This window comes from Perognathus longimembris, chromosome 2 (genome assembly GCF_023159225.1).
Source record: "Perognathus longimembris pacificus isolate PPM17 chromosome 2, ASM2315922v1, whole genome shotgun sequence".
In the NCBI taxonomy this organism is placed as follows: Eukaryota; Metazoa; Chordata; class Mammalia; order Rodentia; family Heteromyidae; genus Perognathus; species Perognathus longimembris.
This window is the reverse complement of record NC_063162.1, coordinates 96970133-96998017: the sequence shown is the minus strand read 5'-3', so window position 1 is coordinate 96998017 and position 27885 is coordinate 96970133. Positions and strand designations below refer to the sequence as shown.

The 27885-nt window shown below is 36.7% G+C and overlaps 1 protein-coding gene across 2 annotated transcripts in view; it reads left to right on the top strand.

Moving 5' to 3' along the window:
- Window positions 1-27885, top strand: part of Scin (scinderin) — a 70734-nt gene that overhangs the window by 20543 nt on the left and 22306 nt on the right. Inside the window, exons 4-5 of one of the 2 annotated variants that reach the window (XM_048339764.1) lie at window positions 5890-6039; window positions 25637-25729. In XM_048339764.1, coding sequence (XP_048195721.1) covers window positions 5890-6039; window positions 25637-25729 — 243 coding nt within the window. Of the gene's footprint in view, window positions 1-5889; window positions 6040-19786; window positions 19792-25636; window positions 25730-27885 lie in introns of those variants that run through there. The other variant, XM_048339765.1, reaches the window with a different exon arrangement.

The following is a 27885-nucleotide window of genomic DNA, read 5'->3' as shown; positions in this document are numbered from 1 at the left end:
CAAATACTAAATAAGTCATGTGTTTAAGTGGGAAAGATAAACTCTTAGAAGTATCTCAAAAGCCATGATAATTTTTAAGCTTAGGGAAAAGGATTATATTAGTTCATTTCTTTACTAGGTTGGTTAGACCTAAGAAAACCATAGTAAAAACTAGGCCAATAGAAATAAGAAGGAGGAAGTCTGGGCTTCTATTCTGGTCTTTGAAAATGTTAGACTTAGAACAAATAACAGAAAAGGGACAGAGGGTAGCTCAGCCCTGTTGAATTCTTCATGCAAGTTGTGAGTCAACATCACATGGGCTATTCTGTGTGCCCTCTCAAACTCAGCTTCTGGAATCTTGCTTCTTTTCAAGGGCATCATTGGGCATTGTTTTGTTTTTTTCTTTTATTTCCTGTCCCCAAATGATGTTTTGCTGCACTTTCATGTTTTACTTATTAACTTTGGCCACAGAGTTCAAAGGAAATTCTAGAAACCACTGTTTTTTTAGACCAACAGTAGATATCCCCCCCTCCAATGTGGTTGTTTCTGTAATTGTAAGTCCCTAGCCTTTATTTCTTGATACTGCTAGACTGGTCTAATTGCTAGTTACAGGTTGCTTTTATGCCTTTTCTTCCTTTCCCAATTATGGAGAGTAATTTTGTTTTCCTTTAATAGCTAATCTGGATCCACAAATTTCTGTTAGAGGGTATGTATAGGCAAAGTGTTTTGCCAGAAGTTAAGTGAACTTTATTCTAAATTAAATGGATATGGTACTTCCATATTTTCAGGAAGTTATTTTTATATCTCTTTCCCAAAGAAATATGACATGAAGTATTTGAGTTGCTAAGTGACTTAGGATCATAGAAGGCAAAATAGTTGCCTCTATAGTCTTGTTTGCTTTACAACGTTCAATGTCTAGTACAATTAATTCAAATAGAGGAAAGATTTTCCAGCTAAATCTTATGAAACTATTATGAATAAAATAATTGAGATTATAGCAACATTTTTGTTATAATGCAGAATACTAACCTGTCATATTAATTCAGACTTTTCATTTTAGCTCAATGTAGGATTTCTATTTAAAGCCTACTTCCTCTGAATAACAGAGTAAGTTGAATTAGAGGAGAGAGCTTTTTCAATCCTGATGCCAATTGAATACAGAGTTTCCCTGTTCAGTGAGTGGTTAAAGTAACCCAAAGCAACTACCTTTGAATAGAGTAAGTGTTGGACAGTAAAGTTTATTAGTAGTACTTACTGTGCACACTTATTTCAACACAGTACAGCTCTGTTAAAAGGAGATGTTCTAAATACATCATCCCCACAGAGTAGAATATAAACTATTTAAATTTAATGAATTCCTAAATTTGGCTTAGACCTTTTAAGGCAAGTTGGAATGTGCTACTACCACCATTGAATAAGGTATTTGCATAGGAAGTTAATTAGGTTAAATGGAGGTATTTTAACTAATGTGACTCTTCAGACAATATTATTTATAGCTATAGATTCAATTTTTATTGTGTTTCTAATCTGAATTAACGTCTAGCACAAAGTGAAATGGAAATATTAAGATAGTAAGCATAACACAAATCATTCATTTTTATACTAAATTAGAAGTTTTGCCTGACAGTTGTTGTGATTTAGTCATCTCTGAGTTTAAAGAAAGTCTTCACTTTTCAAAGTTTTGTCTTCCTATAAGTATTGCTTAATGTAAATACATATACTATTGTATTAAAAGTAGAATCTGTGGTCTCTGAGCAATGGTGAGGACTATTTTCTATAATTGAATCCAGTTGTGAATTGATCTGAACAGAAAGATTTCCAGAACAAAGTAATAAGAATAGTTTGGAATCCATAGACCAATATGAGTTTTTATCATAAATAATAATGTTACAAAATTATAATTATCAAACATCTTAAACACATTTTACTAAGCTCCCATAATATTTTAGAGATGCTAATAAAGTTTCATGTGATTTTATATAGTCTCTTTGAAGTAGATGAGAAATCACTTATACAACTAAGGTAATGAGACCATAAACACCTGTTAGATGATTATATAAATGTAGAGTATGTCAGTCGTGAAAGTTGATAATACATGAGAAACCCAAAGCGCTAGCTTCTAATCTATTCTTTATTTTCCTTTAATGTGAAACATCACTATTAGAAGTTTTCTTTCTTATACGTGCTAGAAAAGAATAATTTGCAAAATATTATCAAGTAGGGTCAGGAAAGCTAAGACCTGCCATGTGCTCCCGAGGGTGATATGACCAGCTGTGATTCTAATGCTGGTTGAATGCTTGGATCCCTTGGAGAGTTTTCAATAATCAGTTACCCAGAACACACCTGAGTGTTCCTAAGGGTAGGGCTCACTCTCTGCATATTAAAAAAAAAATCACCTTCCTACTCCACTGACTTTAGTGCTTAGTGCCTAACACTTGGCTAACCTTGTAAATCATTTATTTTCACATTTTGTAACTGTGGACGTTGGCATGGTATTTAAGGAAATGCCCTGCACATAGGAGATTCACATTCCAATGCCAAGATGTAGAAGAGAAGTTATAAAAGAAATAATAGAAATTCACTAATCTCTTAGATATAGGAATACACCTTGACCATATTGAGTAATTAAATCACAATCTACTAAGAAAGTGACTACAAGGCATAGTCTTTTTAATTTTATTTCTTGTGAACATTTGAATTCCTAAAATGTACATTCTATTCTTAAAGAGGACTAAGGAGAAGGAGAAGGTCACTAAGTAAGGAGAAGGTCAGAGAGACAGTTGCAAACCTGCATTGCTTGAAGGTGTGCACCAGGGACCCACAAGAGAGCCTGCCCCATTTTTAGACACACAACAAATTATTTTTGAATGAAGAAATAATTTGGGATTGAAAATACCTTGAAACCAGAGAAAAGTCAGCTTTTCAGTTTTATTGTTACTAACATGTTTGTTCTTTTTTTAAAAAAGAATTGTCATGTTCTCAGAAAGTGACAGCCCTCTCAATTAATCACTCTGGTAGCCACATCTCCAGTGTTGAATCTCAAGGTTATCTATGTGTCAGTCTATCCTAGCTATTTGTCTTTTGTTCATTTCTGTAATCCAAGCATCTGCCTTATAATTGCCTACAAAATGAATGTGACATTGTGGAAATGTTATGTCTGAATAGTCATGTCCCTATATCTGTTAAAGTTATGTATCTTTGATTTTTTTCTGCAAACGCACTTTTTTATTTCCACTTAAATATAACTATGCCATTCTGTGACTTCATTTTATTCTTGATGGCATATATATATATATATATATATATATATATATATATATATATATTTTGGCCAGTCCTGGGCCTTGGACTCAGGGCTTGAGCACTGTCCCTGGCTTCTTCCCGCTCAAAGCTAGCACTCTGCCACTTGAGCCACAGCGCCGCTTCTGGCCGTTTTCTGCATATGTGGTGCTGGGGAATCGAACCTAGGGCCTCGTGTATCCGAGGCAGGCACTCTTGCCACTAGGCTATATCCCCAGCCTTGATGGCATATTTTTAATAATTCTTTACATCGGTGTTAAAATATTTCCCCCAATTTTTTTTTTTTTTGCCTGAGGAGGAATCTGAAAGTTTCCATGCAATATTTAATCAGCTATCTTTCTGTTAGTGGGCACTTCTTTAGTTTGGTTTCTTTGTTGTAGCCATGCTTGAATCTTTCTGTAGGAAAAACTCCTAGAAATTCCTGGTGCTTGAAGCACACTTAATTGCTTGATCCAGTGCTAGACTATCCTCAAGAAAAGCTTTTGGAGGTTAATGCCATCCTCATATTTTACCCATTTGGGGTACCATTAACATCTTCATAACATATCAGACTGCTAAAGATGGAGTGCCATGTTTATAACATATCAGACTGTTATTTTTATTTTTCTGTATTTCTATGTTAAATGTAATTTTACTATTAAGAATTATTCTATGGGCTGGGGATATAGCCTAGTGGCAAGAGTGCCTGCCCTAGGTTCGATTCCCCAGCACCACACATACAGAAAATGGCCAGAAGCGGCGCTGTGGCTCAAGTGGCAGAGTGCTAGCTTTGAGCGGGAAGAAGCCAGGGACAGTGCTCAGGCCCTGAGTCCAAGGCCCAGGACTGGCCAAAAAAAAAAAAAAAAAAGAATTATTCTATGTATCATCATGTATATAACTGTTTTCCTATTATTGAGCAATTCATGTATTTCTTTTGCCTTACTAACATAGTCATGCAGCAACAGAAATATGTGTACATGTGATTCTTTCTACTACTTATTAAAATGTGTTCTCCACAGTGATATTCCTGGGTAAAAGACCTTAAATTTTTTTAATACTCTTCATAAAAGTTATTCTAGTTACCTTAGTTAGTATATACATATATATACACAATGTATATACATATATACTGTATATGTCAAAACATGTGGATTTGAGGGGCTGGGGATATAGCCTAGTGGCAAGAGTGCCTGCCTCGGATACACGAGGCCCTAGGTTCGATTCCCCAGCACCACATATACAGAAAACGGCCAGAAGTGGCGCTGTGGCTCAAGTGGCAGAGTGCAGCCTTGAGCGGGAAGAAGCCAGGGACAGTGCTCAGGCCCTGAGTCCAAGGCCCAGGACTGGCCAAAAAAAAAAAAACAAAACAAAAAACATGTGGATTTGAATGAATTAATGAACAGACTGCTTTACAAAAGTGTTATATCAAGCTGAATACTGGTGGCTCATATCTGTAATCCTAGCTAATCAGGAAGCTGAGATCTGAGGATTACAGTTTGAAGCCAAGCCAGGCAGTAAAGCTAGTGAGACTCTATTTTGTTTTGTTTTTGCCAGTCCTGGGCCTTGGACTCAGGGCCTGATAACTGTCCCTGGCTTCTTTTTGCTCAAGGCTAGCACTCTGCCACTTGAGCCACAGAGCTACTTTTGGCCATTTTCTGTATACGTGGTGCTGGGGAATTGAACCCAGGGCTTCATGTATGTGAGGCAAGCACTCTTGCCACTAGGCCATATCCCCAGCCCCTAGTGAGACTCTTATCTCCAATAAACTACTCAGAAAAAAAAGAAGGAAGTGGCACTGTGGCTCAAGTGATACAGTGCTAGCCTTAAGCACAGGAAGACTCAGGGACAGAACCCAGGCTCTTGCTTTCAAGCCCCAGGACTGGTTCAAAAACATGTTATATTGATTTTTACCTTTGCCAGGCCCTGGTGGCTCATATCTGTAATCTTACTCAAGAGATTGAGATTAAGAAGATTGTAGTTCCACGCCAGTATGGGCAAAACAGTTCAGGAGATTCCATCTCAACAGAAACGGTTAAAGTGTGGTGTCACAAGCCTGTCATCCTATTTATAGTAGTAGGTATACATAGGAAGATCACTGTCCTACCAGGCCTGGAAAAAAAAAGCTAGGTCATTTCTTTTAAAATTGCCAAAGCAAAAAACAGCTACAGACTTGGCTCAGGTGGTAAAATGCCTGCCTAACAATTTTAAAGCTCTGTGTTCAGAACCTGAGTCCTGCTAAAAAAAAGAAAAGTAGTAACAATGAGTAAATAAATAAAACAGAAAACGTAATACTATAACAGACTTTAAGTATCTTTCTTAAATATGCTAGACTTCAATAATCTGTATTAACTTACTTCCATAAGTTGTATCTAGTAAGTTATATACTATATGAAGACTACTGAGAGCTCTTTTTGTATTTTTCATTAAAATGTTTTCTAACCCATCTTATAGGAGGCAGAATGAGATATAATTTAAATACATTCATTCATATATGCCTCAATAGTAGCTAATTTTAATGTTCTTTTTCATAACTGTTTGCATGTTTTCTAATAAACTCAAATGTGCACTACATTAAGCCTGAATGTCTTCCACATTCATTTGAAGTCAAAAGGTCTGTCTTCTTTTTTTTAGGAAATTTACCAGTGGTGTGGTTCCTCGTGCAATAAATATGAACGTCTGAAAGCAAGCCAGGTTGCCATTGGTATTAGGGACAATGAACGAAAAGGACGATCCCAACTCATTGTGGTGGAAGAAGGAAGTGAGCCATCGGAGCTTATAGAGGTATTGTTTATTGAAGGGTTACCGCTTTGAGACAGTGTGTGTGTGTGTGTGAGAGAGAGAGAGAGAGAGAGAGGAAGAGAGAGAAACAGAGAGAAACAGAGAGATAGAGAGAGATTAAATCATGGTACTAAGAAAACCAAAAAGGCATGCCTGTTTTATCTGTCCATCTGCATGATTATCAAATGGAATCTTGACTCTGCTAACTGTTTAAGGACAAATAGATGGGTAATCTCGTTTGAGGACAAACAAAAGACTAATTCTGGTTGAATACAAGAATATGTTTTGGAAAGAAGATAATAGTTTGTATTTACATAGGCTTCTTGACATTTGATTGTACATGACAAATATACGCAAGTTATATGTGTTGATTTGAAGGAATGAATAAGCAAATAAATTGCCTTTCAAAATGGGTTTCTTCAAATTAGAAAGGTTTTCTTCAATTTAAAAATTAAAACTATTTCATTAAAATAATGAAATAAAGTATTATAGTAATGTATTAAATGCATCCATATTTTATATATTTTAATAAAGGTAATAACTTTAATAGAGAAAATACTTAGGAATTTACTATGGTTTTTAAATTACTGTGGAGTTAAATGTCTGTATCTGTAGAACTACATTATTTATTTAACCATTCTACTAATCTTGTATACTCAATCCTGGCCAATTTTTCCTTTTTAAGAAAACTATAGTCCTTACCTTAGAGTACATATTGAACATATTTCCTTAAGAAAGAGTATTGGTCGAAGGGCATAATCATACCCAGATGCCTTGCTATATGTTAGCAAATTTATTTCTATTTATTCACCCAACAAATATATAATGAACACGTGCAGCATGTCAGGCACTAAATATGTGAATCAAATACTATATTCCTCCTGACCTTACAGAACACTTTCAGGATTTATTACTGAAACAACTTTTTTAAATCTCCTGCATTTATTATCTATAGGCCCAATTTCTTTGAACCTTATTTTTTCGGATATTATGAATTTAGCTATTTTCACCACTTGTATTTTAGTTTTTCTAAAGATTGTCTTGTAAATATATGGATTTATGAGGACAGTACTGGGGACTGAACTCAGGACCTCAAGCTTGCTAAACAGGTATTCTACTACTGGAATCACATCTCTGTCCTCTGGTCTTGTAAATATATATTCATATGTTTGATTTAAAGCAATTTATTCAATTAATTTCATGATACATTAGAAAATTATATGATACTGTTAAAGATTATATATGGGATCATCTAATTGATTATCTTTAGGCTTTATTTCTGCAATAACCTAATAGAGTTTTGGGGCTGAACTCAGGGCTTGGACACTGTCACTAAGCTTTTTTGCTCACAGCTCACACTCTCTCACTTGAGCCACAGCTCCACTTCTGGCTTTTTGGTGGTTAATTGGAGATAAAAGTCTCACGGACTTTACTGCTTGGGCTGACTTGGAGTGGCAATCCTGAGATCTCAGCCTCCTAAGTAGCTAAGATTATGGGCATGAGCCACTGGTGCTCTGCTACAAACATAAACTTTTACATAAAGGATATTTAGAAATTTTAATTCAAAGAGAGAAATACTAATAGCATCATGAAAGGCAGGATATAAAATTTACACAATCAAAAACGTACATGAAAATAACGTTATTACATAATGTTAATTGCAAAATTAACATTGTTAATGTTAATAATTGTTCATCTCAATTGTTAATGCTAATAACATAAGTAATATTAATTATTAAACTAACATTTTACATTAAAATTTACATTATCTTAAGTGTAAGTATACATGCATATAGTTATTCAGAGTGCAAATACATCTGGAAAAAATGATTTTGAAATGTTTGAAATATTTTCAGTATTTCCTCTGACTCCAAGGAGATGGTTGCTAGTTAGTTTCTTTTCTTTCTTTCCTTGTATTTTTAAATTTTAGTTTAATGAAGATATATCCTTCCTTTCCCTTCTCTTCTCTTCCTTTCCCTTCCCTTCCTTGTTTTGATGTTATTAGAGTTTGAAATTAGGACATTGCACTAGCTAGGCCAGTGCTCTACTATTTGAAGCCCAGCCCCAGTCATTTTGCTTTAGTTATTTTTCTGTTAAGGTCTCTTGGTTTTTGTTTCCTGCTTGAAATCACAATCCTCCTTAGTAGCTGGAATTATAGGCATGTACTGCTATGCATAGGTCCATACTATATTGTTTTTAATAATCAGAAAAAGTCATTTAAAGTAAAACTAAATTCAAAAGTTGTACTAAATTTTCAAAAGTTGGAATTAACCCGGAACAAATTAGTGTTTGAAAAAACAACTATTCAAAACGAATTTTTTATCCAAGAATATTTTCTCAGGGCCTTTTTAGAGATGTGACTAACCACTGAAGTCTTGTTATTTGCCGGTTTGAAAGCAAAAATCTACCAGATGTATTTCTCGTGGTTTGAAACTGCAGGTTATAACAGCATTATGTCTACCCCATCTCCTTATCCATAGGGATAAGGGTTCTCACAGATTGCCCAAAACTACAGATAGTATCAAACTCTCTATATAATAGTAGTGATGAGCATATATATAGTTTTGTACTTTATTTTTGATAAAGTAAAATAAATTCATGACTTCCAGGAAGAAATTAACAATAAACTACTAGTAAAGGAGAGCAACCAGAACAACTGTATGTTAATGAAAGTTATATGACTGTGCTCTCTCTCAAAATATAAGACACACTTAATATTTTCAGATTGGGGTATACCAGGTAACAAACCTCAGGAAGTGAAGCTGTGAATAAGAGTCTGCCCTATTGCACTTTGTTTTTTTTTTTTTTTTTTTTTTTTGGCCAGTCGTGGGCCTTGGACTCAGGGCCTGAGCACTGTCCCTGGCTTCTTCCCGCTCAAGGCTAGCACTCTGCCACTTGAGCCACAGCGCCGCTTCTGGCGGGTTTCTGTATATGTGGTGCTGGGGAATCGAACCTAGGGCCTCATGTATCCGAGGCAGGCACTCTTGCCACTAGGCTATATCCCCAGCCCCTGCCCTATTGCACTTTGAAAGACACATAGCCAGGAAGAGAGAGGAAAGGGTTCCTTTACCTCTTAGATCTCATATTTGCTTTTCCAGGGTTAACCAGGGTGCACAGTAAATTTCTTAATTTCTCACTGGTTCCTCATTTGTAAAATGAAATTTAGATAAAATCGCCCTTCTGGGGTCCCTTAAGGTTCTCATGATAGGAGATTCCATCTTATCTCTTAGACAGCAGCTGTGGTTAGTCACCATTTTCCCTAGCTGGCTGTTCTGCAAGGCGAAGTCCAGGGATTTAGCTGTGTGTGTCTACATGTGGAGACCTTGCATATAGGTTTCATTTAATGATCTGAAATGGAAATTGAACCAGCAAAACATTATTTAGTACTGCTAAACTAAGAAAATGCAAATGTGGAGGGACAAAGTGTAAAAACACATCATTAAACTTGAATTATTAAAGATGTCCTGCCTGTGTGGTGTTTCAGGGACTTATTGTTTTGAGTTTTTAAATTTCTAGAAAACGCCTATTGCTCTTCTGTTGAGTACATTCAATATCTACACTGCAATATATTTGACATCTGTCACTCATATTTACATGATGAACTGAGATGAATTTTCATCCAGATGTTTCCTTTCAGTGAGCTTTTCTTTGTTGTTGAAAATGCTGCTTTGTTGTTCCTTTGTAGGGTATGTGGTTTAGTGAATTAATTGTGCACTTATGACTAACTAGTTTGACTTCTAAACTTATTCCATGCTTTTAATTGAAGGATAGAACTTCTGAAAGTCACAAACTTGGTTGGGAAAATTACAACTTCATTTTCACTAACCTCTTAACTAAAATGTGGTATTTCCTCTAATTGTCAATGCAATTGAGAAAGGCAATTGTGACTTTTCAGGTCACAATGTACTTATTGTGTATAGCTTCAAAAATGTCATTTAAGTTCATCACTACTCAGAAATTATGACAGCTACTAGATCTGCAGTTTAATGACTATTTTATGCGTTAATGGAGAAGCTCATATTTATCATATTTATTAAAAATAGTTTTAGCTAATTTGTATTCTAGTATAATTATTTTTTATTGTAATAGTTTGTTGTTGTTGCTTGTGGGGCTTGGACTCTGGGTCTGGGCACCATCTCTGGACTTCTTTTGCTCAAGGCAAGTGCTCTACTTCTAACTTTTTTTCAGTAGTTTATTAGAGATAATAGTCTCACAGACTTTCCTGCCATGGCTCATTTCAAACCATGATCCTTAGCTCTCAGTCTCCTGATTAGCTGGGATTACAGTGTGAGCCATCAGTGCCTGGCTTGTATCTTATTTTATGTATTAAGGATGTTCCTCTTATGAGAGGTCCATGAACTTCAGAAGTGGGCCATCACATAGTTCCTTTGTTTAAGATTAAAAAATGTAGGGAGGGGCTAACACTATCTGACTTAAGTAATTGTACCCCTCTGTACATCACCTTTACAATAAAATTTAGATTAAAAAAAAGATAAAAAAAAAAAGACACACCTAGCTAGGCAGTTGGATGCTGGTGGCTCATACCTGTAAACCTAGCTTCTTAGGAGCCGGAGATCTAAGGATTGTGGTTTGAAGCCAACCCAATCAGGAATATCTATGAGACTCTTATCTCCAATTAACCAGAAAAAAGCTAGAAGTGGAACTGTGGCTCCTCAAGTGGTAGAGCATTAGTCCCTAGTAAAAATGCTCCCCCCCCACACACATGCGTATACAAAGATTATAAAATGTCACTTCTGTTCGTAAGGTTATTCCTGGAGGAGTGTACAGATTTAAACCTCTTGAAATATCTTTTACATCTGACCTTTTAAGTAATTCATTTATAATGAAGATCTTCTAAAATCATTTACCATTTTTTCTGAATAATTACTTATTTACTGTCAAAGTGATATACAGAGGGGTTACAGTTTCATAATATGGCAGTGGGTACATTTCATGTACATTCGCTACCCTCATCTCCTCCAATCCCCACTCCCCCCTTCCCTCTCCCCCCATGAGTTGTTCGGTTGGTTTATACCAAATGGTTTTATAAGTATTGCTTTTGAAGTCGTTTGTCTTTTTATCCTCTGTCTCTCTATTTTGATATTCCCTTTCCCTTCCCTAGTTCTAATACCAGTATATACAGTATCCAGGGTATTCAGATGAGATACAGTGCTAGTGCGAGGACAACTCATTTACCTTTAAAAATGTGAAAAGTCTACATCTTTGAAGTCTAAATCGTTGAAAGGAAGGATTTTTCCGTCAGTTAAATATCCCACTTGCTATTACTATTTGATATTGAATGTATGAAGCATGTCTTTGTAACTTCCTTAAGGTGCACAACACTGAATACTGAAAAATAATTTTTCAGAGTTTTAAAGAAAATGATCTTAAAATCAACCGTTTTCCTCCTGAACATTCTTTACTGTGTCTTTGTTAAATAAACTATTAAAAAATATTCTTAATTCGAGATCTGTTACTTCTCTGTTGATTGAATTATTTTTATTCAATTTAAATATAGCTTATGTTAGGGAAACCCCATGCTAACAAAAACAAAATGAAAAAAGTATGGTTTTATCCCTAGGATTTAAAAAAAATCAATTTATCTTTTAACACCTTTGCCTGTCACAGGGGACACAGGATGTGTGGTTGCTCTCTTGTCTATGTCTTTAGCACTTTTATAACCCCTGACCTAAGTGTGAAAGTAATGTTAGGTGGGAAAATACTAAAGTCACCTCTTACTTTAAGCTTGTTTTTCCTTCACCACACACATATTTATTATGAAAAATTGCACATAAACTCTGTAAAGCATTTCTGTGGTCTGTCTTTTCGTGTTAAAAATAACCAATAAATGTTAAAGAAAAGGAAATACCTTCCTAGCCCCCAGGTTCCGAATTTTAGTGCAAGTTGCTTGAAAATATGGTCAAAAATAAATTTTACTAATCCAGAAAGACTTTTCAGTCTAGTGAACTTGCAAAGTCTATTTATCATCACTGTGAATGTCCGAGACAATATGAACAGTAAAAGTACCACCAGGGATCACAGGCAGATGCCATAGGACTGAGTCATTTGGCTTCTTGCTTTTATAGAAACAGCTGTAGGGCTCGCTGGAAAGTTTTATGTTGTTTCAGATTCTGGATGACAAAAGAGTTGAGGGCAAATTAGAATACCATATTGTGTCTGGGCTAATGAGTGTTTGTGGAGCACTGAGGTTAGTTGTCAATAAAGGCTTGGCTTATTGTACTGTCAGGTTAAGGAGATAAGAATGCACTAGAAAGCAGGGGTAGGAAAGAACAAACCCGGGCCTCTAGCTCCAGTCTGTGGTCTGACTGCCTCCATGGGTAGAAGCCTTCTTAGTTCTAAGTCCATAGTTTAGGCTCTTTGCTATTGTTACTGGAAAGTCAGTACTGCTCATCAACCTTGGTCCTTGAACATAGTAAGAGAGAAGTGAGTGTATTAGTTAAGAAATACAGCAGAGAAGAGAGATTATGAGATGGCACATTCAATCATCTTCAGCCATCCTCTGACGTAGAGACATTAGCCTTGGGTAAAATAATAATAGGGAATTGGGGGGCAGGAGGTGAAAAGGTAGGCATAGTTAAAATAGTCCCCCAATACAGGCAGGTTGAGAGGTGGTCAAAGGTAGAGCTGGGTGGTCTGTCCCTCTATTGGTCAGGGGATGCCTTGTTATAATTTGAAATCATTGATGCCTGGAACATGATCTTTCTGGATTCCAAGATGGCCGTGAAGTGACTCCAGGAGAGATGGCTCACTCAGGAGCATTCATTTCTTTCTCAGGAACTTGGACCAAGAGGGCAGTCATTGTTTTAAGAGTGGGAGAGGTTTACTGAATTATATTTGGCATTCAGGGCATAGTTTTACTGGCCTGGATAGGCAAGTTAAAGATTTGCTGTTTTAGCACTATTTGTTGTCACACCTTAGGCTGGAATGAAGCCTGGCCTTAATACTCAGGTGGAATAGTTGAATTGGTCTTGGGATAGCTGATGGTCTTGATGGCTAGCTATTTGGTCAGGTGCAAAAGCTTCATTACAATGCTTTCTCTCAGAGGCCCTGTGATCCTATTCTCCATTTTTGGTTCTTTTTACATTGCCCGTGGCTCATTGCTACCTGCCACTTATCAATGCTACTTAGCATGTAGTCTAGATTATCCTCCCAAGCATTTTCCAATAGAAAAATTCTTGCCACTCTCCTTCTTGAATCACATGACCATCCCTTTTCACTTTATTTGGGGAACAGGGCCTCACATTTATGCCCAGGTCAGTCTAGATCCTACTCCTCCCATATTTAGACTTCCATCTACTTGGCATGACATGCCAGGTGTGTGCCATTGTACATTTTGTACATTGGGCATTTTGTAAGTAAAGCCTGGAGCTGACTAGTTCAGATCTTAATACTCCTACAGGTGTTTTATTAAAGCCTATTTAGGCAAAGAATAAAAGTTTACTTTCCTAAAGTAGTCTGTCAATTAAAGTTTATATCTTATTCATACTACCTCAAGGTTCTTGGAGGCAGGCAGAGCTTTTATGTTTATATAGTGCTAAACACTCTAACTCATTGTTGATAAATGTTGGGATAATTAAGACAATTTTGAAATACCTGGAACCAGAAATCTATTTTATTTGTTTATCAGTTTTCCTTAAAGTTAGGTGGCAATATTGGAAAAGATAAACAATTAAAAAAATTTGTCGGTCATGGGACTTGAACTCAGGGCCTGGGCACTGTTATGAGCTCTTTTTTGCTCAAGGCTAGTGCTCTACCACTTTGAGCCACAGTGCCACTTCCAGTTTTCTGATGATTAATTGGAGATAAGCGTCTCATGGGGGCTTTTCTGCCTGGGTTGGCCTTGAACCATGGTCCTCAGATCTTAGCCTCCTGACTAGCTAGGAGTGCAGGCATGAGCCACCAGTGCCTGGCTTTGAATAAAATATATAAAATTTATATAGGAGCAGTTAGTATTGAAATCAGGGTAATTATAAGAATGTATATAGTATGCTAGTACTCCTTTGGTAGATAACGATAACTAACCTCTTGTTAGTTATGCATAACCTCTTGTTATGCATATTTCTCATGCTTAGGAAGGTCTTCTGGAATTTAAATATACAGAAAGAGGAGTTGATATTGAATTTTAATCATCTCAGCATTGGAACATGCATGTGTTTCACTGTGTAAAGAAAATCATTAAGAAGGAAATCAGAAGGGAAATAAGAAATTGAGAATTTTGTCAACATTACCCTGCTTCTCTGTGGAAATGTTTGGTTTAAAGCATGATCTTGAGTTTATTGAACTTTTAAATGGATTCATATTTTCACTTGAAAACTAAGATAGAGTTGTTCATTTAAATAAAACATAATCATTATTTTTTAAAAGACGATAAAGCGGTGATGGAACATTATTTTCTCAGGAATGATCTTGAATTAGATAAGCCACCTGCATTTATTTTTGTAAAATAGTGACAAGAAACCAAAGAAGTAGCTATAATAACAGCAAGGAGCTATTGTAAGAATCCCCTTACAACAATTTTGGAGCAATGTAGATCATATTCTTTTTTAAAGGATCTAGAGCTTTACAGTAAAATTATGTGAATAAGAATAAAATTGCCTTGCTTTAGATAGATGTTGGTGGCTCACACCTGTAATCTTAGCTACTCAGGAGGCTGAGATCTGAAGATGGTGCTTCAAAGCCATGTAAAATTCTTATCTATAATTAACTAACAAAAACTGGAAGTGAGCATCATCCTTGAGGAAATAAGCTAAGGAATAGTATACTACCTCTGAATACAAGCCCCTGTACTGGGCACACACACACACACACACACACACACACACACACACACACACTACCTTCTTCTCAGGGAACAAGCAGGAATGATTTTGAGGTGTTTTTTATTATTATTATTATTATTTTTTTTGTAGTGACACTTGGGTTTGGACTTGAGGCCTGGATTTTGCTGTGTTTTCGTATTCACATCTGACATTCTACCATTAAACCATGCCCTGAGGAAAGTTGTTTTGAGGGTTTGAAATGTCCATACCCAGAACAAACAAAACACGAAACACTCATTAATCTATTCCTCTTATCCTCTCATTTACTTCCTTGTTGGTCAGAACTGAACTGTGTAACGATGGAAATTTGAGTTGCTTGAGGTATTAATTTGGTCAATAGATACAGTAAGTAATTAAGCACTGAGAAAAACCAAAGTGTTTGAACAGAAAAGTACATTTGTCTTTGTGACACTATTTTCCAAATTGTGTCAGATTCCTTATTAATCCTTCCTCTACTTTCTGGAAGTTTCTGTAAGTTCTTGACAAATTAAGCAATATCTTAAAAATTTTCAGCATCTGTTCACATAGCATGGTGCTGAGATCACAGGAGTTACTGATCAGAACTTGTCATCTGGTTAAAAATTATATTATTATGAGCTCCAGCTGGAAGTGGAAGTTTATTCTTACAAGTTTATCATTCAGGTATGTTTTCAGTTAGTAATCCAAAAATCTTTGCCATTCTTTCTTGTTTAATCCTTAGGTTGCATTATAAATACTGTATAACACACACACACACACACTCATACACACACAGAACTTTCTAGAGTAAGACAGTTGCTAAAGATGTTTATATCTTCCATTTGTTGTCAAACACTTGTTTAAGGCACTATTCATTCAATTTAATGAATTTGTTATTTGGATTTAATTCAGATACACATTTTATCCCTTATCAGTTTGTCCATGGGAGAAGTCAAAATATCCCAAATAAAGATAAGCAATGCATACAGTAATAGCATAGCTGGCCATATGCTACAATAATGTGATATTTAAATGCCCTTCCTCTTTGTCTTACCAAAGTTCAACATGTACTTTTGTGACCTTAATGATAAGGCACCATTTTCATATAATTAGTTCAACTTAATTCCACATAGTGATAATTTCAGAATAAGTAATTTTTCTCTTTAGTTTGTAGAAAAAGGGAGGGAATATCAATAGAACCTATCAGATAATGCAATTCTGAGTCAGGTGGATTTAGTGAGTAGAGCAGAGGGGCAGGGTGGAACTTTGTCCCATAAAGTACACATTTGAATTAATACGTTAAATATTAAACTAGATAAGCTTATGCTAATAGGAATCCAGAATGATAGATTCCTGTTCATTTTTGTGTTTAAGTGCTCTTCTTCTTATAATAATATATAATAAAAATAATATAGAATTGCATTTTTTCAGTAATTGTAGTACAATTTCTTTTTATGCCCTCTACAGTGAATCAAAATCAGGTATCAATGGGCCAAGTCTCCTATTCACTGATTGACAATTATTTACATTCACTTTAGTTTTTAAGTATATAACCATAAACTGTAATATTGCTCATATCAGTTTCCTCTTACATCTTGAGCTAAAAATTAATCAAGCCCATATATTTAAAAGTTTTCACAATTCATTTTCCCTAGGTATTTATTTTATAATTAGTATTTTTTTTACTATCTTGAAGAAATAAGTTGTATAACCTACAGAAGTCTCTGAAATGGAAGCCATCTGTTCAAATGGGAATAAGACTATGAGATTAGTGAATTATAGCCAGGCAGCCTTTTTTCCAGAGCATACATTGTTTTTTGTTTTTATTTATTATTTTTATGGTGTCAGAACTGTGGCATGAACTCAGGGCCCTGGTGCTGTCCTTGAGCTTTTTCTGCTCAAAGCTAGTGCTCTATCTCTTGAGCTATAGCTCCACTTCTGGCTTTGTGTGTGTGTGTGTGTGTGTGTGTGTGTGTGTGTGTGTGTGTGTGTGTGTGTGTTTAATTGGAGATAAGAGCCTCATGGTCTTTCTTGCCAGGGCTGGCTTAGAACTGTGATCCTCAGATCCCAGCCTCCTAATAACTGTGATTACAGACAGGTATGTGCCACCCGCATCTGGGCAGAGCATAATGAGCAGAACAATGGACAGTTTCTAGATATCCTATAATCTTAAAATTTTTGCCACAAACGTTTTCATGGATATGACTTGTTTTATATATTCAATGTATTCATTACTATTTAGTAGTGCAATATTTGTGTTCAGTGGATTAGCTTGACTGCCCCCTCTCTTTTTCACCCTTTTTCTGTGCTGTGGAACCATTACATTCAAGGTAATCAGGGGTAGACATGGTTTTGCAAACAAAATAACAGTTCTAAAGACTAGTTATAGTTTCCAGATATTTTTTCTCTCACATCAGAGTATATGAAAGTCATTTTGAGTTTGTACAGTTAAATTTTGGTGCTTAGAAGTTTTCTAGATCACCAGGTGCTGGTAGCTCACATCTGTAATCCTAGCTACACAGAATGCAGAGATCAAAGCCAGGTTGGGCAGGAAAATCCTTGATACTCTTTCCTCCAATTAATCACAGAAAAGGCTGGAAGTGGAGCTGCGACTCAAGTGCTATAGTGCTGTCCTTGAGTAAAAGAGATCAGAGACAGTACCCAGGCCCAGAGTTCAAGCTCAGAACCAGGAAAAAAAAAAAAAAAAAGGAAGGGAGGAAGGGAGGGAGGAGGGAGGGAGGAAGGAAGGAGAAGGAAGGAAGGAAGGAAGGAAGGAAGGAAGGAAGGAAGGAAGGAAGGAAAGAAGGAAGGAAGGAAGGAATTTTTTAGATTATGGTGCTAGAGTAAGTTTTGTCCTTAAAACATAACTTGAAGCAATCTAATTAAACACTGTATGTAAATAAGGCTTATTTATCTCTTCCTAAAGAAGTAGACGGAGATGAAATGAACTAAATTTCTGTAAAGACATGTATTTGGTATATGGTGATGAGGACTGTGAAGATATTCTCGAAGAGTTTAGCTCATGTCCCTGTTATGTCTCAATTTAGAAAAAAAATAGGGAAGAAATTACCTCAGGTGGAAGCACAGAAGAATTATGGTGCAGAGCATCCTTGAGAGGAGGAAGGCAGTCTCTTGCATGTCATAAATTTGCTAAACATCTCTGAAATCCTTAAGGCTCTTTGAATACATTTGGGGTTAAAATATGTCCTTTCATTTCTACTTGCCTAAGGGAAATAACTGGTAGATCACCTTGAACTTTCTTATTACATTTGGAAACAACTTCCGACTCTTTCTGTTCAGATGCTCTAGCAGCCTCTGCCTTCACTGGCATGTAGCAAGGACCAGTGAAATCATCAGTACCAGTGCACTGAAAGCTCATTGAAATCAGCGACTACAGCTAGCTTTTTGCTATGAGAGCCCTCACACTCTCTCATGGAGCTGACATATTGTAGATTCTTTATAGGGTAAATCTTATGAAACTGGTATATGCTGCATCACTGCAATAAAGCAACAAACACATGATAACTTGGGAAGATGAGAATCAAACACATAGGAGGATCGGAGAATTAATTTTATAACCAAGGACAAAGTTCTATTGGGCAGCTCTGTGCTCCATAATGAAGTATCTAAATCTCTTGTAGGCAGCCATTGACTTTTTACTCTTTTGCCCAAGCATATATCACATCTTCATTCCCCTAAAACACCTTTACTCACTACTTACTAGAACACATTTTCCTATACTCAGTATATCACTCCAAGCATACAAACACTTATGAGGCAGGGGAGCACAGGCTGAGGAGGAGCAGGGGTTATATGTTGGCATCTGATATCCACATGAAGTGGAGCTGCTAAACGAGGCCACAGCCCTTTCTCAGAAGTGCCTAGCTTTTATATCTCTGTGGATCTTCCCTGTTATCAAATATTTGTCTCATCTAAGGCACAAACTGCCTTGCGGCAAATAAACCATGACAAGGACTCACTTTTAAGATTTATTGCTGTAGTCTATATGCTTGCAATCTACTGATTGTCTTTCAGGTTGGGGAAGGAAAAGAAGACACAAAAATTACTGGGTAATTACTGTGCTGTCTAAACTTTTATTTGGAATATTATAAACTTTTTTTCCCTCATCACAGAATAGTGCCTACAGAGTTTGCCATTATAGGGATACAACATAATTTATATATCAGTTCCTTCCATGTTGTGTATTTAGATTAGTGGCACTTTTTAATGTTATAAAATGTTGTGATGACAATACATCAAGATATTTCTTTGTACTATTTTAATTATCTCTTCAGAGTAAAATGCATGAATAGAATTATTGAATTAAATAATTAGCATTCATTTAAGTTTTCTGTTAGCTACTGCCAAATCACTGTCTAGTGTTTTTTTCTTCTCACTAGATAGTGTCTGGTAGACTACTGAATCTTTGCCAACAATGAGTGTTATCAATTTTTTTGTAAATTGTGACAATGTTATGACTGAAGTAGTATTATTGTCTTATTTTTCATTGTTGTTTGTCTCTTTCATGTGTGTTGAGTGTTGTTATTGGTTCTCCTAAGGGCTATTTTCCCACACCATGGTCCGATACATTGGAAGAATTACCTTGTCTTAGCCTTTAATAGCCACAACATAGGATAGGCAGAACCCATAAGGAAGAAGAAAGAATTGGAGAGAGATGGAAACAAAGCTATGTGGATAGGAGAGCAGAACACTGTAGACATTATGAATAGAATATATAGTTGTGGCACTGGTCTAAACAGAATAGGACAACTAAGAATAATATGTGGTGATCTCTGCTGAAGAATTTAAGTGAAGATCTTTGGAAGCATATTAAACACGCTGTGAGGCCAGAGTTCAAATCCTAGCTTTGTTTCTTCCAGTTGTGTGACTTCAGATAAATTATTTAGCCAGTTAGCTCACATGTAAAATGGGATAATGACAGTGCCAGCTTGTAGAGGTTTTATGACAATGAAATGATTTAATACATGTAATGTGCCAGAATCACATCTAGTATAGCCGGATATGTAAATATCTATCAAATAATATCTGTGCCTGGCCTGGTACATCAATCAGAATACATGTAATACCTGATGAAACATAACAAACATGTGCCATACTCTACTAGATATTTAAGGATATTTTCAGAGAAATAAAATTATGAGTCCCATACAGATATAAAATGAATGAAGATTTTATTTTGAAGATGGTATTTCATGATAAAGGGGATTGGTAAGATAGTATAAGTAGTTCAGAGGGGAATCTAAAACATGGGTAAACATGTGCTAATAGTGTTTAGATGAGGTCGTTAATAAATACAAACATGAACTCTCATTCAGGGAAAACTCATTTGCATCTCAACCAGACAAAATCCTCACTCTTCCCTGTGAACAAAACAAAACTTAAAAAGATAATAAAAATATTCAGAAAAGTTCTGTACATTGAAAATTTGAATGAATGACTAACTTTATCACAAAATGAATTAAAATGCAATAAAGTATGGTGTTATACCAATGAAAAATAAAAAATAATCATTTCTTGCTATCTATCTTTTAATTAGGAAATGGTTCAAAGGAAAAGTAGCATCAGGTCACTAGAAAGTTCACCTAGATATAAGCCATAGTAAGAACTGTTTTGCCCATTTCAAATACTTGCCTGGTTTTCCTGGATTTAGGGAAGTTTGTTTGCAACTGGTTATTCTGAGAGTTATTGAAATGGCATAATGGAACATGGGGAGGCGTATGTGAGCTTCAGTGCTTACCAGTTTTGAAATCATCTTTCACCCTTTCCTGTAAGGTCAGGATCATGATATGTAGTTCCTGGAGCTCTCACTTGAAAGAAATTTTACGTATCTAAAGTACTGGGTACAGTGTGTGACTCGTAGCCATTCAACAAGCAATAACTATACTCTTCATTCTCATTCGCTGAACCAACCAGAGAGTAATTTCTCAGTTTTGCTCATGCCACACCCAGTCACCCCAGGTAGAAGTTACATCCAACATTAGGAAAAGCCCAGGGGAAGAAAGAGGTGTGGCTCCCTGGGGCTCACTGAGGGCTGCTGTCTGACTGGAGAAGGGTCCTGGGAGAGAAAGGCTGAGAAGCAGTGTGGATGACCTCAGCTTCTGGAAGACTCCTGAGACCATGCAGAAGAGGTCTGGCTCTGGGGAACCAGTGTTCAATTCAGAATCGCCTGGACTGTAGATTCTTGGGCTTCACTCTAAATTTGTTCCTACAAGCTGGTAGTTGAGAACCTCTCCTTTATTATGCTACTTAGGTATATGGCTTGAGCACAATGAAGTTTAAGAACCACTGCTGCAGATACAAACATATAGTTAAATTTTTTTATCTTAAATATTTTCAAATCCATTGAGGCAAAACTTTTATATATACTGAAGGTTTACAATTCTCAGATCTCAGTCTCCTAAGTAGCTAGGATTATAGGCATAAGCCACCAGCACCAATCAAATTGACATCCATCTATACTGTGAAATGATTTCCAGTATCAAGCTAAGTAATGTGTCAACCACTCTACCTTGACACTGTATCTTCGTATGTGTGGTGAATTAAGATACATTCACTCATTAAATTTCAAGTCTATAATTCAATATTATTGCTATAGTTATGATGTGTTTAGTAAGTCTCCAGAACATATGCATCTTATAGTTGAAACATTGAACTCCGTGACTGTCTCATCTCTACTAGGTCCCAGTCTCTGGGCACCTCTCTCTATTCCCTGCTCTTATGAACTCCACCAGTTTAGATTCCATATAGGTGATATTATTTAGTACTTTTCTGTGTTTGACTTCCTCTAGGTTCATGCACATTATTGTACTAGCAGGATTTCTTTGGTCTGGAGTCATATTTTTAAGCACAGGAGCAATGTGAATTAAGAGCTTTCCAACCAAGGAGCAGACAAATTTTAGGATCTTAAGATGAGGTGGGACTGAAGGCAGCAGAGGGTTGATAGGAGAAATTAGAACTTATGGTGGGAGGGAGCTTCAGGGATCTTCACTCAGGTCTGAATGACAGATGGGACAGGAATCTGAGAATCAAACCAATACCATAAAAGGTAGAGATTAATGAATATGTGGATAGGATATTTGAAGTGAGAAGAGAAAGTATTCTAAACTGAGTTTATGTCTAGGTGAACAGGGAAACAGTATATTGACACAATTAGAAAATTGAAAATGGCCAGGTTTGTAGAAAGTAAGTTTGATTTGGAGCACTGGTGCCTAATGGCTATAATCCTAGCTTCTCAGGAGGCTAAGGTATGAGGGGATCAAGGTTCAAAGCCAGCCTATGCAGGAACTCATATGAGACTCATATCTATTTCCAATTAACCAGGAAAATGCTGAAAGTGGAGGTGTAGTTCAAATGGTAGAGTGTCAGCCTTGAGCTGAAAAGCCAAGTAAGAGTGTAAGGTTCTGTGTTCAAGTCCCAATACTGACACAAAAGGGGGGGGGAAGAAGCTTAGGTTGAAACATGTTAAAAGATGGTGATACCTTTAAATATAAATGTACAGGAAATAATTGAAAGCTTAAGTAATAGCATTGGATGGAACAATTGATGAATTCTTATGAATACCCCCAAAATAAAGCTGCTTTGTTTTCATATCTTTTTACATTGTGAAAGTATTTGTCATTTCTGACAAATATCACATACAAGGATTACAGGAACAAAATGTCAATCACATGGGCAACTTAAAATAAAAATGTTTCAAATTTAGGCATGAGCCTTACCTTTAAAGTAAAAGAACTGTATCAATCATCTATTTAAAAGATCAAAATGTTGATGAGATGAACACAATTATTCTTTCAAACAGTGTATGAAATACTTAAGGGTTGGGGAAGGTGGACAGAAACACATTCATATTCCCCAGTGAGACACTTGGTAAATGCTTAGTTGTTGAACTGAATTTTAAAATGATCCTTGGAGATTTAAGACAACACACTAGCACTTTCTACTGTGGGTTTAAGCCTGTTTTCAATAAGCAAAGTTTATTGGTTTGCTTCAATTCCCAGCTGTGCTATAGTCCATCGAGAGACTAATTAAGATGCCTGGACAATGTGGGAATTGTCTGGTAATTAAAAGTTAGAGATGCCCCAAATCCCATTTGGTTGTTCAACTATGCCCTTAACCTGAATACTTTGTTCCAAATGACTGCCTTGGTTGAGTCAGAGTACAAAAGGATCTATGTGAAGATTATTTTGTTTTGTTTTGTTTTTTGTTGCCAGTCCTGGGCCTTGGACTCAGGGCCTGAGCACTGTCCCTGGCTTCTTTTTACCCAAGGATAGCACTCTGCCACTTGAGTCACAGGGCTACTTCTGGCCGTTTTCTATATATGTGGTGCTGGGGAATCAAACCCAGGGTTTCATGTATACAAGTCAAGCACTCTTGCCACTAGGCCATATTCCCAGCCCTATGTGGAGATTTTTGTTGTTGTTGTTGGTTGTGGGTCTTGAACTCTGGGCCTGGGCACTGCCTCAGAGCTCTTCAGTTCAAGGCTAGGGCTCTACCACTTGAATCACAGTGCCACTTCTGGTTTTCTGGTGGTTAACTGGAGATGAGTGTCATGGCCTTTCCTGCCTGGCCTGCTTTGAATCGCAGTCCTCAATCTCAGCCTGCTGAGTAGTTAGGATTACATGTGTGAGCCATTGGCGCCTGGCTTGGAGATTGTTTGTGTGTGTGTGTGTGTGTGTGTGTGTGTGTGTGTGTTTTGGTCGCTCTTAAAAGACATACATACTCTACCAAATTATAAAACTTAGGCGGGTGGGGAATTAAAAAAAAAAAAAAAAAAAAAAAAAAGAAGGCCAGGTGCTGGTGGCTTATGCCTATAATCCTACTCAGGAGGCTGAGATTGCAGGATTAGAGTTCAAATTTTGCCTGGGCTGGAAAGTCCATGAGACTTCTCCAGAAATGAAGCTGTGTCTTAAGCAGTAGAGGGCTATCTTTGAGCAGAAAAACTCAGAGACAGCACCAAGCCCTGAGTTCAAGGCCCAAAACCTGCACAGAAAAAAAAGAGAGAGAGAGAGAGAGAAAGGAAGAAAGAAAGAGAGTAACAGAAGAAAAGGAAGGAAAAGAAAAGAAGAAAGCTTTTTGGTTTCAAGTATTCTCATTTTTGTTATGATCCTACTTTTAGCCAAAAAGAAAACCTATTACAATCACTAGTCATGTATGATAATTAAAACATATTATTGTTCACCATGTAAACAACAAAAGATGTCCCAACAAACAAATTCTAAGGATAAGTTCTCTGGTGAATTTCCAAACTCCATACCTACAAAATAATTAGATTTATGTATGTTTACTAGATTTATTATTGTTTGGTACTCAGCAGCATATATTTTCATGCAGTGGAGTGGAAGGGCGTTTGAATATAAAAAGAATTCTGCAAGGAGTTCACTGTTATTAAATATTCATTGGATCTCAACAAATACCTTTTTTCCTTTTTCTCTAGTTGAATTTATATTATTATAAAAACCATAATATTGGTCAGATGTAATGGTTCAAGCCTATAACCCTAGCCGTATGGAAGGAGGAACTGAGAGATAGAGGTGTAAGGCCAACTTGGGCATAAAAAGTTCATCAGCCATGTTTGTGCATGTGACATTCTTTTGTCATCCCTGAAAAATGGGGAAATAGGAGGATCACAGTTCAGGCTGCACCAGGCATGAAGCAAGACCCTAACTTCAACATAAGTAACAACAAAAGGGGGTGGCAGAGATGTTCATGTGGTAGAGCACCTGCCTTGCAGGGTGAGGTCCTGAGTTCAATCCCACGACTACCACCATAGTCACATTAATTACACTGTTAAACTTATATTTCCATACTTAATATTCTGTGAGATGTGTCATTTAGTTTAATAAATTAACTGAACTACCTATAGATGTTTTATGATTGTAATATAAAAAATTCAAAAGTGTATTCAAATGTATTTCTACTAAACAATGTATTTGAACTTTTTGGGTTTCATCACACATGCAAAAAATAGATAAATTCATTCATTCATTTGATAAACCCTTGCAGAACAGCTACCGTGTCTTAAGCTCTGTTCTAAGTGCCAAGGAAACAGCAGGAAAGCAAGAATTATTATGGTTATTAAAAACTTGCACTTTATTCTATTATGACAATATTTTGTCCTCATGATGGTAATTTTAGTCCAAGTCTTTGTAATAATGATTGATCAAAAACTATGGATTAGCCAAGCACCAATGTCTCATGCCTGTAGTCTTAGCTACTAAGGAGGCTGAGATCTGAGAACTGCAGTTCAAAGCCAGCCTGGGCAGGAAAGACTGTGAGACTCTTATCTCCAATTAACCACCAGAAAACTGGAAGTGGTGGTGTGGCTCAAGTGGTAGAGCACTAGCCTTGAGCTAAAGAGCTCCTGGACAGCACCTAGCCCCAGAGTTCAAGCCCCATGACCAACAAACAACAAACTATGGATTGTTCCTAGAACCAGAGGACACAGAAGAAATAAAGTTGTCAAATTGATCCAAAGAACTCATTTAAATTCATTCCTTGTATTTTAAAGAAAAAAGATGGATGCCCAAAGTTCCACATTTGGGGTTTGGCCTTCTTGGAAGTTCACATGGTCAGTGGAGTCGGTGCCATTGGTGATGCCTTAGGAACTGCCATCGGCTGATGTGATGCACGGGAAAAGGCCTACCTATTGATAAGCAAGCGGCTAGTGGTTCCAATAATGTTTTGTAATTGGTGGCCTTATAAGTGTTAAATGGTTTACTATGTTTTAAACATTGGTTATCGTTAATGACAGGACTTTTGACACTCGCCTTTTCCGCCCCCAGGTTTTAGGGGGCAAGCCAGCGCTTCCGGATGGAGACAGCGATGATGACACCACAGCAGACATAACTAACAGGAGGATGGCGAAGCTGTACATGGTGAGTAGGCTGCCAAGGACTTTGGGGTGTTTCTACCGGACGTTTCTACAGGACGTGCTGTGGCGGGGGAGGCTCTATTGGAGCAATGGCCTTTGCTGTACTGTAGTGCATAGCTCTCTTCAATGCCTTCTCTGAGAAGTGTGCAGATAGAATCTGTTCTTCTGAGTTTGTTAAAAAACATTTTTTATTTTTTGTTATCTCATTCGAAACAACAAATAATGAAGTTATTGACATGACTTACATTTTGTAAGCTTTTTTTTGTAACTTCTTAAGATTATAAAGTCGTTACCATCTTTAAAACATCTTTGTGGGTAGACTCTCACACCAATCAGGGTAAAGCAAGGTAAAACCAGTCCAACTGTGTCAGTGTGTGGATCTATGGTCAGGACTGGCCTTGTGACACTGGCAGGCCATGACCATTCCAGATCTTGAGAGAGAGAGAGAGAGAGAGAGAGAGAGAGAGAGAGAGAGAGAGAGAGACAGACAGACAGAGACAGAGACAGAGAGACAGAGAGAGACAGAGAGAGAGAGAGAATGTCAGGAGGTAGGGAAGACAGAGTGATAGAGAGAGACCAAACTGAATAAGGTTTCTCCCAACTATATAATTTTATGATTATATTGTTAATTTATGCTCTCTTTGTGTAGGTACTTGAGCTTTAACTCAGGGGCACTGACTGAGCTTTTCTACTTGAAGCTGGTGCGCTACTGCTTGAGCCAGAGCTCAACTTCTAGCTTTTTTGGTACTTAATTGGAATTAAAACTCTCACAGTCTTTCCTGCCTGGGCTGGCTCCAAACTCTGATTCTGAGATTTCAATCTCCCGAGTAGCTAGGATTACAGGCATGAGACACCAGGGCCCAGCTTATGATTTTAGTTTTAATTGCTGGTGAGGGTAACAAATCCCACTGGTATGCAAATTAAGGAGACTGCTAAAAGGGAATTCTTCAAATATTCCCTCCTTTACAATGCTCTAAGCAAGTGATTGGGAACAGGCTGTACTCTTGGCAGAATTCAGTAATTTTTTTTTCATCAGCAACAGGGCAGTGCTTTATTTGCTGCTCTTTCAGGGACTTTTGAACCCCCAACCTTATAGTTTTAAACGAAGCTCAAGTTACAAACTTGTGCAACCTAACTTCCCATTTATAAATGGGGAAGTGGGTTCCTTTCTTCCTAGATGGCAAAGGAAAACATGGGTATTTTTTCTGCTAAGTACTGATAATTTTAACATGAACTATACAGAAATTGTTATTTAAGTGCCTTGTGGTTTTATTATTCTTTCTAAAATAGCTTAAAAATAGTTTACTTCAAATCATCAAGTAGAACTGTTTTGCATGAAAGAAATATTTTTAAATGGGCAAGTATTAATCCTGAATTTTGGCTCCCTCTAGTGGAACATACTGCCCAGTCTAAAATAAAAAAGACTCAAAGAATGATGTGTTGAATTGAAATGCAATTGTAGAACTATTTAAAGATAATGAAAAAAGATTTGAAGACTCAATAGGGTGGGGTTTTTTTGTTTGTTTTTAATGCAGAACTTGTCATTGTGCTGAAAACCTCCATCACTGATTTAGGAAGGCTCTAGAATCAAGGTCTCTAGAATCAAGTGCTCAGCCAACATATTAGCCAACAAGCTGACTTTTGAAAACTAACGCATTGTATATTTGGCACATACAAATATCCCTTGCAACTTTGTTAAGATCACCTGAAATTAAAAAAAAAGTTTTTCCAGATGTGACAGAAGGAATTTACTTTGCTAAGTTTCACCATGTAGAGTTAAGTTGCAAAGCCAACATTGAAAAATACCTATAAGCATAAAATACAACATCAATGCCTTCTTCGCACAGTGCCTGTCATACAATAGGTGCCTGGGTGAATAGTTACACTATCTTTCCTGTATACATGGCTGTACCATTGTCAACTACTTGAAAGGGTTGCTCTTAACTTTAGAAGAAATGATCAGGTAAGCTCATCGTGTGTGAGCATTTCACCCAACCTTCAGCATTGTCATTATAGCCATTATTTTCAAATATTTTAGCAACAGTGTTAAAGTTTACATTTTCATTAATAGTTCTTTTCCTCACAAAGGTAAATGATCTTGGCTTGTGGATGCTTCGTCTCTGCTTTAAAATGGTGTTTGGGGGATATAAGTATATAATA